Genomic DNA, 18,115 nt, shown 5'->3' with positions numbered 1-18,115 from the left:
ACGTCGACTTCAGCTATGCTATTTTCGTAGCTGAAGTTGCGTAACTTAGACCTACTTACCTTGCATCCCCCACCCTTCCCCCCAGTATAGACCAGGCCTAAGTAAGGTTTGAATCAAACCGTCTCTCACCCCAATTTACACAGGCTGGATCCCCTTCCCAACTTGGGACCAGTTTCCCCAATTCAAAGTTTTATCTTCCTAACAGTCTTCCAGGTTTTGAAATGGGGGATGGAGAGAGGCCAAGTGATGATTTCACTGTCCCTCTTTTATACCTTTTTCTAGCTACTAGAAAGATCCTTGCTGTGAGGTCGGGTTTAGTTAGACCTCATTGGGTACATCCCCTCTCTAAGTCTCGGGGATAGTGGATTCTTCCTGATGGGCAATCAACACATGTCTGGCTGGTCCTGATGTAACTCTCTTGTCCCCACTGAAAGGCTAGCTGTGAGCATTCCCAACTTCACACGACATTTGATTAACAAACCTATAGCAATACTTCGTGACTTCACATACAATGATAGTAAAATTCAACAGATTAGGACAGATCATTTTAAAATGATACTTCACAAGGCACTCATTGTACAAAACATATCATAATCATATGACCGTGGTGAATATGGAGGTTCCAGGATGCTATTTTAAGGTACAGAGTGTCACAACAACTCTCAACTGCACACATTTTTATCACTGGGGAGGGTCTGAGAGAACAGTATATGAGAGATGATAGTCATGTTGCTTAATGCACTACTGGAAAGAGCTCAGATATTATGGTGGTGAGCACAGTGTATATTCTGTAAAGAATAGAATAGGGGGAGCCCCGGTTTTAACTCAATCAGTTTAGCATGTATTAAAGTATTTGCTGCTTTCTGTCTTACTCCTTTAAAATGTTTTATGTTAGCTAACATGTTTTAATATTGCACGCTTAAACATACGTCTAGACAAAGCTTAAGCAAGTGAAGTTGCTATACGTAAAAGCTGAGGGTGCTCAGAAGACGTGAGTTATACTATCTAGACTCTCATTTGAATTTTAAGCTGTTTAGTGATCTGATTCTGTAGTTAGATGTGGGCAGACCCTTGTTCCAGCATAGAGCCCTACTGAAGTGAAGCTGAGGTGAAAGGGGATCTGCCTGCTCAGGATTGATTGCAGTATTGGGGACTACATCAAAAATGGTTGACAATAGTGTATCCCCCCAAAGACAAAAACTTGGTTAAGAAAAGTTAGCATTGCTTAAGGGTAACCCCATCCACAAACCCTTAAAAGCAAAAAATGTCCCATAAAGGTATCCTCTGGCATACTTTAGCCCCCAAACATCATATTCACATCATTTTCACTGACGCTCTGACCTTCTATAAAGGTCCCATACACTTTAAACATGTATGATTTCTCATGCCACCTTCATCACTACAGTATCTGATCAACTTCCATTAGCACAAAAGTGACATGACTAACATCTGTCAAATGTCATTCATTCTGTGTCATTTCCCCTCCTTCCCCCAGGAGAATTGAGAATACCTGAGCAGTGGAGTTACTGAGCACTGTCCTCATCCTGGAGCTTTCTATAATCTTGTAGAATCTAGATATTCTGGTCACATGCCATTGAATGCCTTGATGATAAGGACTAAAATTTTGTATTTAATATGTACAGTAACATAATACACAGACCACATTCTTTGTAATTATAAGGCAAAACTTTACCTCTGACTTCAGTAATATCAACATGTCTTTTATACATCTGTGAACCAGTGAGCTGAATGGTGTGACGTTCTCCCATGGGAAAAGAATTAAGGATGAGAATCAGAAGATAGTGGTGAGACAAAAAGAGGGAGGAGAAGAGTAAGGTATGTGGGAGACAAGGTTGAATAATGGCCTGTCTACACTCAGGCCAGTTGCGAGAAATTTCGGGCCCTGGTACATCAAGTTTTCTGGGTCCTTGCCCCCTCCCCTTTCACTCCAGGAAGAGATGTTTAAAGTGTCCTTGAGCTTGTTTCGCCTTCCCTCATGTCAGGCAGTTAGTAGAGCTTAACACACTTAACAGGAACAAGGCACTCTTATTCTGGAATAGTGTCCACGTATGGAGTTATTCAGGAACAGCTTGTATAATTCCATGGATAGACCAGCCTTAACTTTTGCATTAGAATCCCTAAAATATTTTCTCTAGCTATAAGAACTTTGCATATGTAAAATATAGTCCTAACCAAAAATTTAAAAAAAAAATTGTGGAGAACTTGTCAGATACTTCAGATTTCAAAGCTTTTGATAAAAACAGATTTCAAAATGTATCAATTGCAATAGAACTGCGAAGTCATGGAAACTGTTTTCATAGTACTTCAATTTTTTTTTTCACACTTGTACAGAGCTGTAATTTCTATGTTTATTGGTATGCAAAAAACCCTCTGGTGATCAGTTAATTAGAATGCTTTAAAGTTTGAATGTTAACAAGCATTTCAGAGCTTAAACCAGATGTTAATGCTAGTTGCAAATGATCTGCTTAATGGATTGCTAGTGAACAATATTATCATACTTTAGTTTGTGGCAGAGGATTTGAAAATGTAAAAAAACAAGTATATTAAGCAAAGCTGTTATATGGACTATATCCTTGAATATTCAGTGCTGCTTGAAATGCTTTACTCATCTAGCTTTCTTTACAGGGCCAACTTACATATGTGGACAGATATTAGTAAAAAAGATCAATAAAAGCTTTTTAGTCCACTCATTTGAACTTCCCTCCTTTGGAAACAAGACTATAAGAACAAAAGAAACATGAGTTGTTTACATGTTTAAATTTAATGTTTTTTCATATTCCCTTTTATTTATTCTGTATTAAAGTTGATGACAAACATTTTTACAATATTGAACTCAGATAAGTTGACACAAACTAGGCTTAATGCTTAACTTTTTTAAACAATAGATACTTTGTTGGCACTTGGTGAAATCCTAGTCTTGGTGAAATCAATAGCAAAACTCAACTGACATCAGGGAGGCCAGCATTTCACCCTTGGTCTCCAGTGAATGTTAGTGCCGTTTTGATGATGACTAAAGGAGGAAGAACTGATATAATTTTTTCCTACTCGCCATTTATTGTGTGAACCTTGTCTAAGATAGTTCAATAACATTTAGAGGAATAACTTTTTGTTTTTTAGGAAACGCGGGAAGTACTGCAGAGATGAACTTATTTTTGGATGATCCAGAATTTGCAGAAATTGTGCTGAGAACAGAACAAGCTATCGAGTGTGGAGTCTTTCCAGAACGAATTTCCCAAGGATCTAGTGGGAGCTATTTTGTCAAGGATCCAAAGGGGGTGAGTGCACTATTGACTAATCAGACATGGTAAACACAACTCATTTTATTTGAAAAGGTGGAAGAAACTGGCATTCTCTAACTGGTAACCAAAGAACTGTCTCCCTTAAATAAATGGTGCCATGTTAGTTTAATTTATTTTGATGCGTTAATAGCACGGCTGTGAAAATCAATTTGATCAGGTAGCTTGCAAAACAAGATAATCTGAAAATAATTCTTATTCCTGTGTAGTGGAATTTATTCAGGCACTTTTGAATGGCTGATGCTTAATCAAAATATATGGGGAATGGGATCTCTGTTACTGTTTGAAAACAAGTCAAGGATTCTTCTTACCTTGTGTAAAATTTTGATATTCTTTAAATATCAAAAGGACTATCTTAAAAGGACTATCTTAAAAGGATACCATAAACTTCAAAAACTTGAATGTTTTGAAGCTTTTGATAGCACACTATTTCAAGTAGTTTTACAGAGGTCTTTAAAATTTCTCTTTTAAATTCTGTTAATAGGGATTTTTCTGTTTCCCTGCTCACGTTTTGAGTCTCTTCTGCTTCTTAAATTTCAGCTTCAGCTTCACATCTCTTGTTAAATTAAAATGATCTGGACAAACTGGAGAAATGGTCTGAAGTAAATAGGGTGAAATTCAATCAGAACAAATGCAAAATATTCGATTTAGGAAGAAACAATCAATCACACAGATACAAAATGGGAAATGACTGGATTGAAAGGAGTACTGTGGAAAGAAATACTATAACCCCCAGGTATCACAAGCTAGATGTGAGTCAACAGTGTAACACTGTTGCAAAAAAAGCTAACATCATAACATCATTCTGAGATGTATTAGCAGGAATGTTGTAAGCAAACATGAGAAGTTAGTACTCAGGAGAGTGAAGTGTACATGGTGATCTGAGACAGGGACGTAGGATTTAGGCTTCTGAGTGACTTTAAGTGCTTTTGAAAATGTTATCCAAGGGTCTCATTCCATTCTTGTGACTGATTCTAACCCCTAATGTGTACTAAAAAGAGAGGCTCTGATTTGTAATTTGACTTCACATCGCCAGCTGGCTTTGAGGGAACTTAATCACCTCTATCTGAAGTCCTCAGCACTTACAAAAGCCAAAGGGATGTTTCAGCAAGCACCAAAAAGAGAGGGTTTTTGGAAGGTTCTAGATGCTTAGCTGGCCAGCTTTTACCAGTAGTCTGCAAAGACCTCCCAATTAGATGCAGACTAGAAGCCTGTTAGTCTTGAATACCTATGGTCACCTTTGGCATTTGGATCTTGAGCACTGTACAGTGTAGGTACAGCATTAGGTTTTCAGTCAACCTTCCAGATGGTTGTCCTGTATCCCTAAAAGAATGATCCTTGTTATCAGGTTTGTATGGGGATCGACCGTTTTAAAAAACTTCATTAAAAATCCCTGTGTCTGGGATATTAATGTGGTTATGAAAAAGTGGATGCAACCTCCTTTTGAAGCACTCATTTCCTGTGATCTTAAGTTTCTTACATGGAAGGTCACTTTCGTGATGACAGTGATTACAAGTTACAGGGTGAGTGAACTCTTCAAGCTGTCTTGACCAACCCATCTCATTCCAGATTTTATGAGGATAAGGTGGTGCTGCAGACTCATTCTAAATTCCTCTCTAAGGTGTTACCAGAGTTCCACCTTAAAGAGTTTATAAACCTGACAACATTTTTCCCATTGCCACATGCCCATCGCACTGAAGTCTTTCTCCACTTGTTTGATAAAAGGCTTTTGGGTTTCTGTCTGGGGTGTCTGTCCTCATCTTCAAGGTGCTCGATGGCCTGGGCTCAAGATTTCTAAAAGATCGCCTCCAGGATGAGGACAGTGGTTGACAACTCCACTTCTCAGCCACAGTGGAACTTCCCACCACAAGGGTAAGTAAAGTTCATTAATGCAGGAGACACAGCTGCATCAGAGGTTGGTCAGAGACGGAAGGAATTCCCCCAGGAATTAAGGACCATCACAAACGTCACCATCTTCCATTCCTAGTGAAATGTGCATTTTTTCAACCTCATGTTATCTAATATAAACAGCTAGCAGTGTGTGCATATTTTTTTAAAGACCTACTAAAACAAAAACCACTCTGCACACATGTCCCCCACCAACCTCCAGTGCGGAGAGGAGGATGAGAGAATGGACCACACATGACAGATGTTAGTCATGTCACTTATTGAACTTCTGGAAGGTATTCAGTTACTGTGGTGAAGAGGGTGGTATAAGAACTTTTCTAGAAAAGAGCTTGGTGTGGACTGATGCATTTAGAAAATCCATCCAACTTCTGACACCAGTCTGCTGGGCAGTCCTGTTAACCATGCCTTAACTAGCTGTCTGATTGTATTTCAAATTGCTGTGATTTGGCTGGTCGTGAATCAAAACAGTTATTTTGGATGGCTTTTATCTTCAGTTGGTTTTGCATAGGTAGTTTTTTTGGGGGGGGGGGGAGTTTTTGGGTAGGGGTGGGGAGAATCATTCTACAGGCTGAGTATTGTGCCTTAGTGGAAGTACCTGTTGTCTTACATGCCAAATATTCACTCCTTATTTATACACAACTGCCTTGTTGCTACTGCATGGTGGAGCTTTTTACTCCTATATCCTTGGAACAGCTATTAATCTTTTTTTGGATTTTGGAGAGGTCATCATGCACAGATGATCTCATTAGAGAAGGGGTTAATATTTACTAATTTTGCTCCTATGAAAAGATCAACTTGCACGATTCTTGCTTGCCCACCCATCTTTCCTCGGAGATTGGAAGTTGCTGGTTTTGGGTGCATCTTTTTCTAGTGTACTCTTATTCTAATTATCTTGAATTGGCTTTTCTTTCTGTGATGTATGCAGTGGTGTTGTAGCTTTGCTTATCGCAGGATATTAGAGATACAAGGCGGGTGAGGTAATATCTTTATTGGACCAACTTCTGTTAGTTAGAGAGACAAGCTTTTGAACTTACACCGAGTTCTTTAGGTCTGAAGAAGAGTTCTGTGTAAGCTCGAAAGCTTCTCTTTCTCACCAACAGAAGTTGGTCCAATAACGATATTGCCTCCCCAACCTTGTCTTTCTGTGACATGTCACTTCCTGCAGTTGAATTGAGAGACTAGAACTTTCAGAACACAGTACTTGTTGGAGCAGTGTGCTACAGTCACTAGAAAGCCTGGCTCGTGCTCTACCGCGCTGCCTTCAAAAGTTAAAAAACAAAACCCCACACACCTTGTGAGGGGAGTTCCATCACACTCATAGGAAGGAGCTAAGACTCACAATACTAGTAGAAATCCTAATCCAAGTCAGATCTTATAAAAGCTCCTCAGATCAGGGGCTGTTTTTTTTGTTTTATTTATACAGCACCTAGCACAGTTGGACCCTGATCCATGATTGGGGCCGGTCAGTGCTATGGCACCATAAACTGATATTCTCTGTTGAAATCATGACACATTAAAACACCCATGAATTCTGGCAGTCCTATATGTATGTAACAATGCCTAACACCCTCAAGTCTCTGACTGTCCCAATGCCTATGATATCCTTGGCAATCTTCTTTGTGGCACTTTTTTGGGAGGAGTCCTTTATTTTCCTGTTTGTTTCTTAGTGCTGAAGCAGTTACTTATATTTCCGCTCAGCATCATTTAAGGTCAGAGTTCAGTTTTCTTTCCCTCCTGTGTGCCTGACAGTTACTGTTCCCAAAATGAGTCATTTCATCACACTTTGATATATTTGGAGGAAACTGTCATAAAATATTCAAATATGCTTGGACTAAATATTTATAAAAATATTGGTAGGTAGGCAATAGCTTTATTTCAGAATATGAAAGTATTGGCTAAGGGGTCACAAGAAGATTTATTACATTTGATTTACAGCTTTGCCTCGTTCTCCCAGCAGTCTCTGTGCTTGTCAGTTCAGGGTTCTGTCCAGGTCCCTCATTTCTGTTGCTGGTTTCAGAATAGCAGCCGTGTTAGTCTGTATTCTCAAAAAGAAAAGGAGTACTTGTGGCACCTTAGAGACTAACAAATTTATTTGAGCATAAGCTTTCGTGAGCTACAGCTCACTTCATCAGATGCATTCAGTGGAAAATACAGTGGGGAGATTTATATGTACAGAGAACATGAAACAATGGGTGTACACACTGTAACGAGAGTGATCACTTAAGATGAGCTATTACCAGCAGGAGAGCTGGGGGGGAGGGAGAATCTTTTGTAGTGATAATCAAGGTGGGCCATTTCCAGCAGTTGACAAGAACGTCTGAGGAACAGGGGGGTGGGGGGGAATAAACATGGGGAAATAGTTTTACTTTGTGTAATGACCCGTCCACTCCCAGTCTCTATTCAAGCCTAAGTTAATTGTATCCAGTTTGCAAATTAATTCCAATTCAGCAGTCTCTCCTTGGAGTCTGTTTCTGAAGTGTTTTTGTTGAAGAATTGCAACTTTTAGGTCTGTAATCGAGTGACCAGAGAGATTGAAGTGTTCTCCGACTGGTCTTTGAAGTTCTAATTCTTGACGTTTGATTTGTGTCCATTTATTCTTTTACGTAGAGACTGTCCAGTTTGACCAATGTACATGGCAGAGGGGCATTGCTGGCACATGGTGGCATATATCACATTGGTAGATGTGCAGGTGAACGAGCCTCTGATGGTGAGGCTGATGTGATTAGGCCCTATGATGGTGTCCCCTGAATAGATATGTGGACACAGTTGGCAACGGGCTTTGTTGGAAGGATAGGTTCCTGGGTTAGTGGTTCTGTTGTGTGGTGTGTGGTTACTGGTGAGTATTTGTTTCAGGTTGGGGGGCTGTCTGTAAGCAAGGACTGGCCTGTCTCCCAAGATCTGTGAGAGTGATGGGTTGTCCTTCAGGATAGGTTGCTGTGCTTCTTGGACCCCACAGACACTCCTTTGTCAGCCTTCCAATAGGGATGTAAGTAGAGGGTTAAAAAAGTAATAGTTTAATCTATTGAAATTCAATCGGTTTAACTGGGAACTAGGGCTGCGGGGGTGCTGCAGCCCACCCACATTTTACGCAGGGTTCTGCTGCCTCCTCTCTCCTCCCTTTGTTCCCCGCCCCCCGCACACCCGGGGTCCTGGCTGCCTCCTGTCCCCCACCTTTGCCACCCCGGCCGTGTGCTTATTGGTTAACTGGTTAAATTTACATCTCTACCGTCCAAGCCCCTTTCTTTTAAGCTGGCTTTTAAAGCCTTTTTCAGCTTGACATTTCAGTATTGCATCATCTCACACCAAACTACTTTTCTGATGTGTTTTCTCCCATTCCCCTGTGGGTAGGGAAAATAAGTCCTCTCTCCCTTGTGTTGGGAAATAGGTAGTCAAAGTATTTTGTTTCTTCACTCTGTGTTTTACAGTATTTAACATCCCTGTGATTGTATCATTGTCTTGATAACCTGTTTTCCCAGAATATACGTAAACTGAACATGTGGATTTTTGCCTCCCTCTCCTTAGCTCTTTTATTTGATGCCAACAGAAGTGAAACAATAAACTACCATCATGCTCTTAGTTCGTTGTGTATTAAAATACCTCTGGGTAATGAACATAAGAACGGCCATGCAGGGTCGGATTAAAGGTCCATCTAGCCCAGTATCCTGTCTTCCTACCATGGCCAATGCCAGGTGCCCCAGAGGGAATGAACAGAACACGTAATCATCAAGTGATACAGTCTCTGTGCCCATTTCCATCTTCTGGCAAACAGAGGTAGGGACACCATCCCTGCTTATCAGTGGTAAAGGAAACTAAATTAAAAAAAGGCTAATGAAATCTAAATTCAAATATAATATTGTAAAAGTAATTGAGCTGCAGTTTAAAATATTTTATTAAGCCCCCTCACCCCCAATCCTAATGTGCGTTGCATTTTACGGAACATAGATGATATTATCGTTGCTCCAAGGACTAACTGTCCTGAAGTCTTGGAAGTGTATAGAGTACACAAAACCATTAGGTAACCTGTGGAGTCAATCAGGAGACTTGTGTAGACTTCAAATCCTGCTATGGAGACTTCCTTAAACATTGAGCTGTGTGGCTCTGTAACTCCTCTTCATTAAAAGCCTCTGCACAATTATGCTGCCCAACAGTTTTGAACCTGTAGAGCTCAGCAAGATCAGTGCTTCAGTCAAACTTTAGAGGCCATATCTGGGATTGGATAATCTAGATTTGACAATACAGAGAAAATACATCATGGTCCAGTCAACTGGTGGAATGGGTGGGACTCCTTTAATGTGGCACATGTATTGATTGCTTACTTGGTAGGTTAAAAGTGTAATTCAAGGAGGCACGAGACTGATTATAGGGTTAACAGGCTGCATATACTACTGTATCTACCAACTCGTCACTAGGAAATGAAGAAGTCACTAGTATTGTAGACTCTTCAAATAAATGTATTGTGCTTTGATTGCTTTGGGTAGCAGCAACTAAACTACCTGTCAGTGTTTCCTCCAAGCCTCTGACTTTGGACTTGTGACTTAACAAAATAAACTCAATAAATCCAGTATTCAAAATGTTATGGAACTAAAAAAGCAAAGCAATATATAGTTGTTTTAAATAGAAACATTCCTCTAGTGATTGCAAAACAAATATTTCAGTATTGTACAAGTACAGTAAAAAGCATTTACCTAGTAAAGCATGCGCAATTAAAGCAAGTGATGGTCCTCTGTTCCTAGAAAGTGCACAAACATCTGTGTTCAAGCAGTGCTACCCATTTCAGTTCAAGGGTATTAAGTTGTCTTGGCTCCATCCATGCTAAAAGTTAAACTGGATACAAAAACATGGTTGTGACATGCTCATCTGACTGACTCACAACAAATGTGGTTTGAGTTGTTTACTCTGCAGCTTTCTGCCTTGCAGTTAGAGCTGACCCATATTTATGTGTCTTCATCAAGCATCTCCTTGCCATTCTGGGAAAATGTGGGCAACTGTCACTACTACCCCAATAGAATGTATGTGTCTAGAGGGCTTGCACAAAGCAGCATCAGCTGCTTGTGAGGGAAGTGCATTTTGGATATCCTCTGTAATAGGAGGAAAAGGGATTTCAGAAATAAAAATGATACAACGAAATGGTGGGTTGAAACTCTTTCAGGGAGAAAACCATGCACCAGAGTAGAATTTTGATGGAGTGAAATGCTGTACCATGTTCACTGTGTATTAAACTTATCGTTTATGGCCACTGACTTTGTTTTGAGCAAACGGTGTCACTAATTGGTTATAAAAGTAGTTTAAAATTCAAGTGCAGGCAGAACCTTTCTGAGTGTTTTAATGAATATGTGTGACATGTCTAGTTGAACCGAACTGTTCCTTTCAGCTTTGCAATTTGATTTTTCATGAATCCCTTTTATAGATATTGATCATTTTAACATTAAAATTCTGAGAATACTTATTTACTAATGACTGCTTAATTTAAGGAATTCCTTTACAATAAACAGAAAAAAAAGCACAGAAGTAAAATTTAAATGGTATTTTTCTACATACAGAAACGGTAAAAATGTGATTAAAATTTGTATTGGGATTCATGATGAATGCTTGCTAGTCAGGATAGCTTCATTATGTAAATACACTAAGCCCTTCAAAATTGTTCAGGCAAGAATGATCTATTATAGGAAACATTTTATGGGAAGCTTTGACTGATCTATACACTATCAGGTTAGCAGTCAGTGCACTGCTGTTGTCCATGAGTATATAGAATTAAAATGTGAAGTCTGATTTCATATGGTTCCATTACTGTTTGATTATTTTGTATATTGCCCTATGGCTTGTCAGTCATTGTTTTGCTCTTTTTGCATCTGAATTAGCTAATGCAAATCATAATTAAAGTTGTTTGGACTGTGGCATTATTTATTTAGAACTAGAAATGTTCAGTTCTCTAGTCAAGCAATTACCCTTTATTTTTGTTGTTCTGTCTTTTTAAAGGTAGTAATGTAAACTGTTTTATTAAATCATTCATAAAAAGATGATAGATTAGAAATTTTAAATTGTTTGCTTTAATATTAACTTTACAGTGGTTATTTGACTCTTAAAAAGAACCGCTTATGAATGAATATCAATACATGATGAGTTAAAGCAGCGATCCCCAAATTGGGGTGCCACCCCCCCACACACCCACGTTCTGGAGGGCATGGAGGAATGTTCGGGGGTGTGTGGCAGGACCCGGGCCAGCCCCAGTGGGTGGCAGGGAGAGAGCACCACCCAGCCCTGCCCCCAGCCGTGGCTCCTGGCTGCGGCCTGGCCCTGCCCCCAGCCGCATCTTTGGCTCCCGGCCATGGCCCAGCTCCAGCCACAGCTCTGGCCCCAACCACGGCCCTGCTTCCAGCCCTGACTCTCAATTGTGACTCGGGGATTGGGCGGGGGAATTACGTTAGAGGTAAGGTGATGCACCTTAAAAAGTTCGGGGACTACTGAGGTAAAGGATTGAAAATGTCAAAATAAAAATGGAAATCACCATATATTTCTGACTGTCAGATCTATCATTTATTTTATAGATAAATATCCTTCCAAAGGGAATTTTTGTGTTAATGATTTTTGGGCAAGGCTATGTGCAGCTGTTAAAAAAGAAAACAAAACTCAACTGTTCAATTTTTAAAAAAAAATGCTATACTGTGGGGATTTAGTGTTATATTGTCCATGGTAATATGGGTTGTTTCATTAGCACATCTGCATAAGAATGAGATGGCTTTAAAGGATTACAAGTGACAAACAAAAACACAAATGGTTGAGTCAAGTGGAGTAGGTAAATGAGCTTAACTCTTATCTAAAAAGGTTTGAGTAGCAGCTGTGTTAGTCTGTATCCGCAAAAAGAAAAGGAGTACTTGTGGCACCTTCGAGACTAACAAATTTATTTGAGCTACAGCTCACTTGAATGGATGCATCCCCGGGGTGGGGGGGCACAGAGGAACATTGAGGAGGGTGCGGCAGGGCCTGGGCCATCCCCTATGGGCGTGGGGAGGGAGTGCCACCCAGCCCCACTCTGCTCTGGCTGAGGCCACAGCTGCCAGCCTTGGCCCCTGGCCAGGGCCCCAGCTCTACTCCTGTCCCCAGACCTGTCCCCATCTGCAGCCCCAGCCTTGGTCCCCTTACCTCTGTCTCCCTTGACTGCCCCCCTTCCCCCAGGAGCCACTGCCCTGCTCTCTGACCTAGCTCTGGGTAGGCGGAGGGGGGAGGGGGAATGAGAGGCCTGACCCTGAAAAGTTTGGGGACCACTGGTATAGAGAGAATGAAGACATGATCCCTACTTGAACCTTACTGTGGTCAGCATACTGATTTACCTGAAACTGAGTTTGGAGACAATCAGTCAGATGGACATTTCTAACAGAAACTTAAAAGTAAACCCTAAGCTTACTTTTAACAATAAGGACAATTTCAAGCTCATTGTTTACCTTTAAGGTAAATGACTTGATGGTTTGAGGCATTGTCTGCTATGAGAAACTAAGTCTGAAGCAGCTGTACAAGACAATACAGCCCCTATAGATGTAAACAAACTAAAAAAACATATTACTTTTTTATATACTGTCACTAAAAACACCTAAAATTTGATTAGAGGAAAGAAAAATATTTTCTAGTTTACTTCAGTTTTTTATGTAAGTGTCACTTTCTTCAGTATAGTTGTGTTTCTGTGCGTCTTTCACAAGTATTGTGGGAGAGAAAACATCTTAAATTAGAAAATCTGATTACTACTTTTAACTAATTTTTAAAATTTAAGATTGACCATATCCCTTTTAATATAAATAAAACCCAAACACTAAAGATGTCTATCTTAAAATATCTGTGAACAAAAGTTTTATTTTGAATGGTACATTTTAGACAAGCATTTCATTTTATAAACTTGTGAATTGACATTACCATTTTAGAGTTCCTATTCAACTCCTTGTTTAGACCAAAATGAACAAGTACAAAGCAGAATATCATCAACGATGGCAAACTATTTTCCAAGTCTATAAATCTTAAAATGCAAGTTGTGAATTTTTCAGTAAAAACTGTTGTGACTAATTCTTACACTTCAAATTATTATGTGTTACTTAACTTTGGATTTTTTTTCTTAGAAAACTATTGGAGTGTTCAAACCAAAATCTGAAGAGCCTTATGGTCATCTGAATCCAAAATGGACCAAATACTTCCACAAGATCTGTTGTCCTTGCTGCTTTGGCAGAGGGTGCCTTGTTCCTAATCAGGGATACCTTTCTGAAACTGGTGCCTGTCTTGTGGACACCAAACTAGGATTAGGAGTGGTACCTAAAACTAAGGTAAAAGAGTTCTTTCTTAGTACACTACAACTTAAGTGTGCAGAATAAACGAGGATATGATATTGCAATGTAGAATCAAACTGAGTATTTTTATCCCCAACTTGAGAGAGAGAAACTAATATTGGAGAAAAACAATTCAATGTGCATTGCATGAGCCAGTGTGAGAGGGTTGAATAGAAGCCAAGTGGAGGGAGAGACAAGCTGGAGTCCAGTGGCAAAATTGTGTCTAATCACTATAGCATGCTCCTCTCCAGAGCCTGTAATGGAACCTAGGAGTCCTGGGGAAAGGAACCCACATTTCTCTGCCTTCAGCAAATAGCTGTTAAACCAATCAGAAAGATGCATGTCTCATCCCTCTCCAGTGGTTGGTCCACATAGGAAATAATGCTTACTAGTGCTATCAACTGTCCCCTAGCTCATATGATGAGGTCTGCACTGTGGATATAAAGCTCCAAATCCTGCTGATGACCAATGTGGGGGATCATTATGGTTTTACAGGATGGGATTTTTTTTAATTTAAAAAAAAAAACAACCCTAGGAAATTGCATTAAAAACGCTGCTTTGAAGTTATTTCAAAGTTGTATATTCAAGCACTCAGAAGTTAGGAAATTGTTCTTGCAGCTTTAATTCATGCCTTTTTGCATATGCATTATGAGACGGTCTTTATATGTGCAATCATACTATTTTTTTCTTCAAAACCACTCCCTAATTCAGTGCCTAGGATGGATAGTGCTGTATGCATATATCAGGACTGTGTAGCGAAGGAGGATGTTGTCTGTAGAACCTCTTGTGTGTTGCAGAAGGTGTAAGTGTGGTGAATAGCGAATGAGGCAGGGGGCTGCAAGAAAAGAAAGGATGTTGTCGTGGTTAAGGAAATTGAATACCTATTTGGTCGCTATTTGTGTGTGCATTTGCTTGGTGATCAATGTGAGACACTTAGAGCCAAATTACAAGAAGTGCTGAATTGTCAGAACTGCAACTGAAGTCAGGTGGAGCTGTGCTTTGAATGTATAAAGTTTTATTAAAAATACCAAGTCCTCTGAAAATTAAGCGCTTAGTTGTCTAGACACTTTGCACAATTTTGACATTAATCTTTCCAGGTCTACATTCGCCAGCCGTAAAATGGGGATAATACCACCTACTTTCATAGCACAATTATACAGATAAAGTCATTAATGTTTGTGAAGCACTCAGACATTCGTGAGAGCACCATAGAAATGACCACGAGGAAACTAATAATTTTGTATTCAGTACAGAGTTTGGATGGTGAGCATAAATAAGACCTGAGAGGGAGAGACTGAATGAGAGGGTTAAAAAATATTCAATAATTACATATTCACTGAATAAAGCAGAGGTCAAGGGCGGAAAAATAGTAAATGATCATGTTAGACAAACATAATTTGGCCCCCTTTTGTATATACATTAAGGTTGCATAAGGTTGGGCAACTTTAATTCATTATTTCCTAACTTCTGAGTGCTTGACTTTGCAATCTTAGCATTCTTTTAATGTAGTTCTTTCAATATAGTGGTAATACAAAGCATTGTATATTAAAATAGGGGGCCAGTTCTAAGGACTGTAGTCTAGAATTTCCAGACCTATGTGTACATTTAAATTTTCTGCCATCTGCAGTGTTGCATGTGTGCAGCTTTTTTTGCATTGAATTTGCTTGTGTTTTTAAATATTGCTATTTACGTGGCATCTTTATGATGGTTCGAAATCTTATTGTCAATCTGTAATTGAAATGATAAGCAACTTTGAGCCATGTTTTAACTTGGATATTTTTAAGGTTGTCTGGCTTGTCAGTGAAACCTTTAACTACAGTGCAATAGATCGTGCAAAATCAAGAGGGAAAAAATATGCTTTAGAAAAAGTGCCAAAAGTTGGTAAAAAATTTCATCGAATTGGACTACCTCCTAAGGTAAGTTCTTCTGAGAAGCTTTACGTTGTAGTATTTTGTTAATGCCTTGTCTATACAGGATATATACTTTGCTGAATCAAAAAGAGGACATTCATGGGTAGTTTCAGTCACAGGAGAAGAAACCCTAAACTAATACCAGCTATGTCTACACAGCAGTGTGAACCCCGGCTCAAGCCAAAACCCCGTTGCGTCCACGTGTTAATTGAGCTAACCTAGTGCTTGGACCAAGGTCGCAGGATTCTGGAGGGTCCGAGCCCATGTTAAACTGGGATGTAGGATCCGAGCCATATTATTTTGCTGGATGCATGTGGCTCCAGCTTGACTCGGGTCCTGGAAGTCCTCCAGATGTATCTGAGTTCCTGGCTGCAGAGAAGTAGCACTGCAGGCAGCCAGCGCAGTGGCCAGAAGCGACATTACCACCTGGCTAAATGTACTCCCCCCTTCCTGTTCCATCTCCTCACTGCTGCCTGGAGCAGGGAGCAAAGCTGGCAGGTGGGAGGCTGTTCCTGGTCACCAGGATATTTGGGGTCATCCCTCCCTGGCTGTGCTGACCTGGGAGCCCAACGCTCCCCCTGCCTGTGGTTCACACTCAACTCTGCCCCCTCCCTCGCCCCCATTGCCCTCCCTGGTGCTGCATGTGCAATGTGCACTCTCACAGTGGCAAGTGGGTGCCAGACTCCAAACTTCTCTGCAGCCTCCCGTGGCAGTGGCTCTGGTTCCTCTTTGCTGTTGCACAGAACTTGCCCAGCACAGGGAGCAAAGCTGACAGTGGGAGGCAGCTCCTGGCTGCCAGGATGTTTGGGGATCATCCCTCCCCTGGAAGTGCTAAGCCAGGAGTTCTGCCACTCCCACTCCCTGCAGGGCAGCTGCTTAGTCCCTGCTCCGTTCTCTGGCCCTTGCTCCCGGATACCTGGAGCTGCATATGCAGAGGCATCTTGGCAGCATCCATTGTGAGGGCAGTGAGTGGGAGCCAGTCCCAAAACTTGCCTGTAGCATCCGGGGGATCCATTATCCCTGTCTCCCAGGGTGCAGCGGGGGTAGGGATAAGAGATCCCTACGGGATGACGAAGCACACTGTACCCCAAGCCCTGGATATGCACTTCACCATTCTGCAGCTGGCAGCAGCCAGGTTGGGTGGGGAGGGTGTTTGTGTTTTTCCTCTGGCATCTACATTTTATGTCAAACTTCCAAACAGACAAATAAATACAAAAAAAAAACAAATGAAAACACCTTCATTGAACATCCCATTGTAAAAATTAAGAATTGCAAAGTTTTACTTTAGTGGTTTGATAGTCCTGGAGACCAACATCCTAATTATCCTCCAAACTGGTGCACGTGGGCATTTTCCTGGCAATGTGACTCAGCCTAGAGGTAGAGAGCCCAGTTCAGATTAGGCAGCAGTTCAGTATAAAGCCTTCTCAAACTGTAGTCATTATACTAAAACAGCCACCAAAGGAGCTAATTATGTAGATTACGTACTCCTTATGGGAGTCCCATCAGTAGCACCGCCACAGTCAGGAAACAGGGTGGGCAGCAGAGTTTCCCACAGTGCACCACCTTCCTAGGGCTAGAGTCCCAACATGGGGGAGCTGGGGCGCAAGGCACTTCGGGATATATTTACTTTGACTTGGGTGCACTGCAGTGTGGATGCCAGAGCCCTGAGTTCAAGCACAGGTCAGAAAATTCTTAGTCTAGGGTTAAAATACAGTGTAGATGCTCAAGCCCAGGATTCCCTGACACTAATCAGCTGATTTGAGTCCCACTAACCCTAGGTTTACATTGCTGTGTAGACATGCCCCTATTCAACAAAAAGACTGCCAGCCTTAGCTAGCTTTAAACAAATTTCTGTCCACAAAGCATATCAGATATTATCCCTTTATTTAAACATATTTTAAAATCTGGTGACTTTACTGCATCATTTTGCATCTACACTTTCTACCAAGAGGATTCTAAAATTTACTGTCTCCACACTGTATTTGTTCTTTACATCTTTCCTTTCTTCTTCTAGGTATTTTTTCCTGCCTTGCAGTCTATTTTCCCGTCAGTATCTTTTCTATATGGTATAATAATTGTTCTTTCTCTTCCCCTCCACCTTTTTTGTGGTGTTTTCTCATCCAACTGCCCAGTGTTTTCAGTCATTCTCACTTAGTCTGTCTTTTCTTTCCTCTCTTGGTTTCCCCATTTGTACATAATGCCCACCTTCATTTTATCTTATAGACTCTCCTGTCTCCCTGATCAAAGCCTCATATACGACTTCCTCACCCATACAATCATAGACATGCTCTTCTTGCATCCCCAAAATCTCACAACCATGTTCTCTTGAAAATCAAGCAAATGCACACATGTGGGTTCCCCTGTTATCTGCTGACACGTGCAGGCTACCCACAACAGCACTCCATATGACACTTGTTAGGCATGCATTTCCCAGAAAGTCTCTGTCTACTTACATAGATGCATAGCAACATGCAGCCTTTTGTTCTGAACACAAGCACAGCCTCTCTTTCCTCCTGAGTGTTCTTTCTTTGCTGTGTGCCCTCTCTCACATGCAGTCCTCTTTCACACAGTTTTCTTCTTCCTCAGATACTATTGTGGAAATGATTTTTGGGGTCATGAAAGTCATACAAAAGTTCTCTTATTTTTAAAAAGTGTGCTGGTATTGTTGCTGCCA

The 18,115-nt window shown here is 40.7% G+C and overlaps 1 protein-coding gene across 1 annotated transcript in view; it reads left to right on the top strand.

Annotated features, from left to right (window-relative positions):
* PI4K2B (phosphatidylinositol 4-kinase type 2 beta) overlaps window positions 1-18,115 on the top strand; it is a 35,631-nt gene that overhangs the window by 3,614 nt on the left and 13,902 nt on the right. The window contains exons 2-4 of the mRNA XM_084625579.1: window positions 3,139-3,296; window positions 13,328-13,528; window positions 15,316-15,447. Of these exons, the coding sequence (XP_084481705.1) occupies window positions 3,139-3,296; window positions 13,328-13,528; window positions 15,316-15,447 (491 nt within the window). The remainder of the gene's footprint in view (window positions 1-3,138; window positions 3,297-13,327; window positions 13,529-15,315; window positions 15,448-18,115) is intronic.

Source organism: Lepidochelys olivacea (assembly GCF_965140295.1).
Source record: "Lepidochelys olivacea isolate rLepOli2 genome assembly, chromosome: 4".
In the NCBI taxonomy this organism is placed as follows: domain Eukaryota; kingdom Metazoa; phylum Chordata; order Testudines; family Cheloniidae; genus Lepidochelys; species Lepidochelys olivacea.
This window is presented reverse-complemented; position numbering and strand designations above follow the sequence as displayed.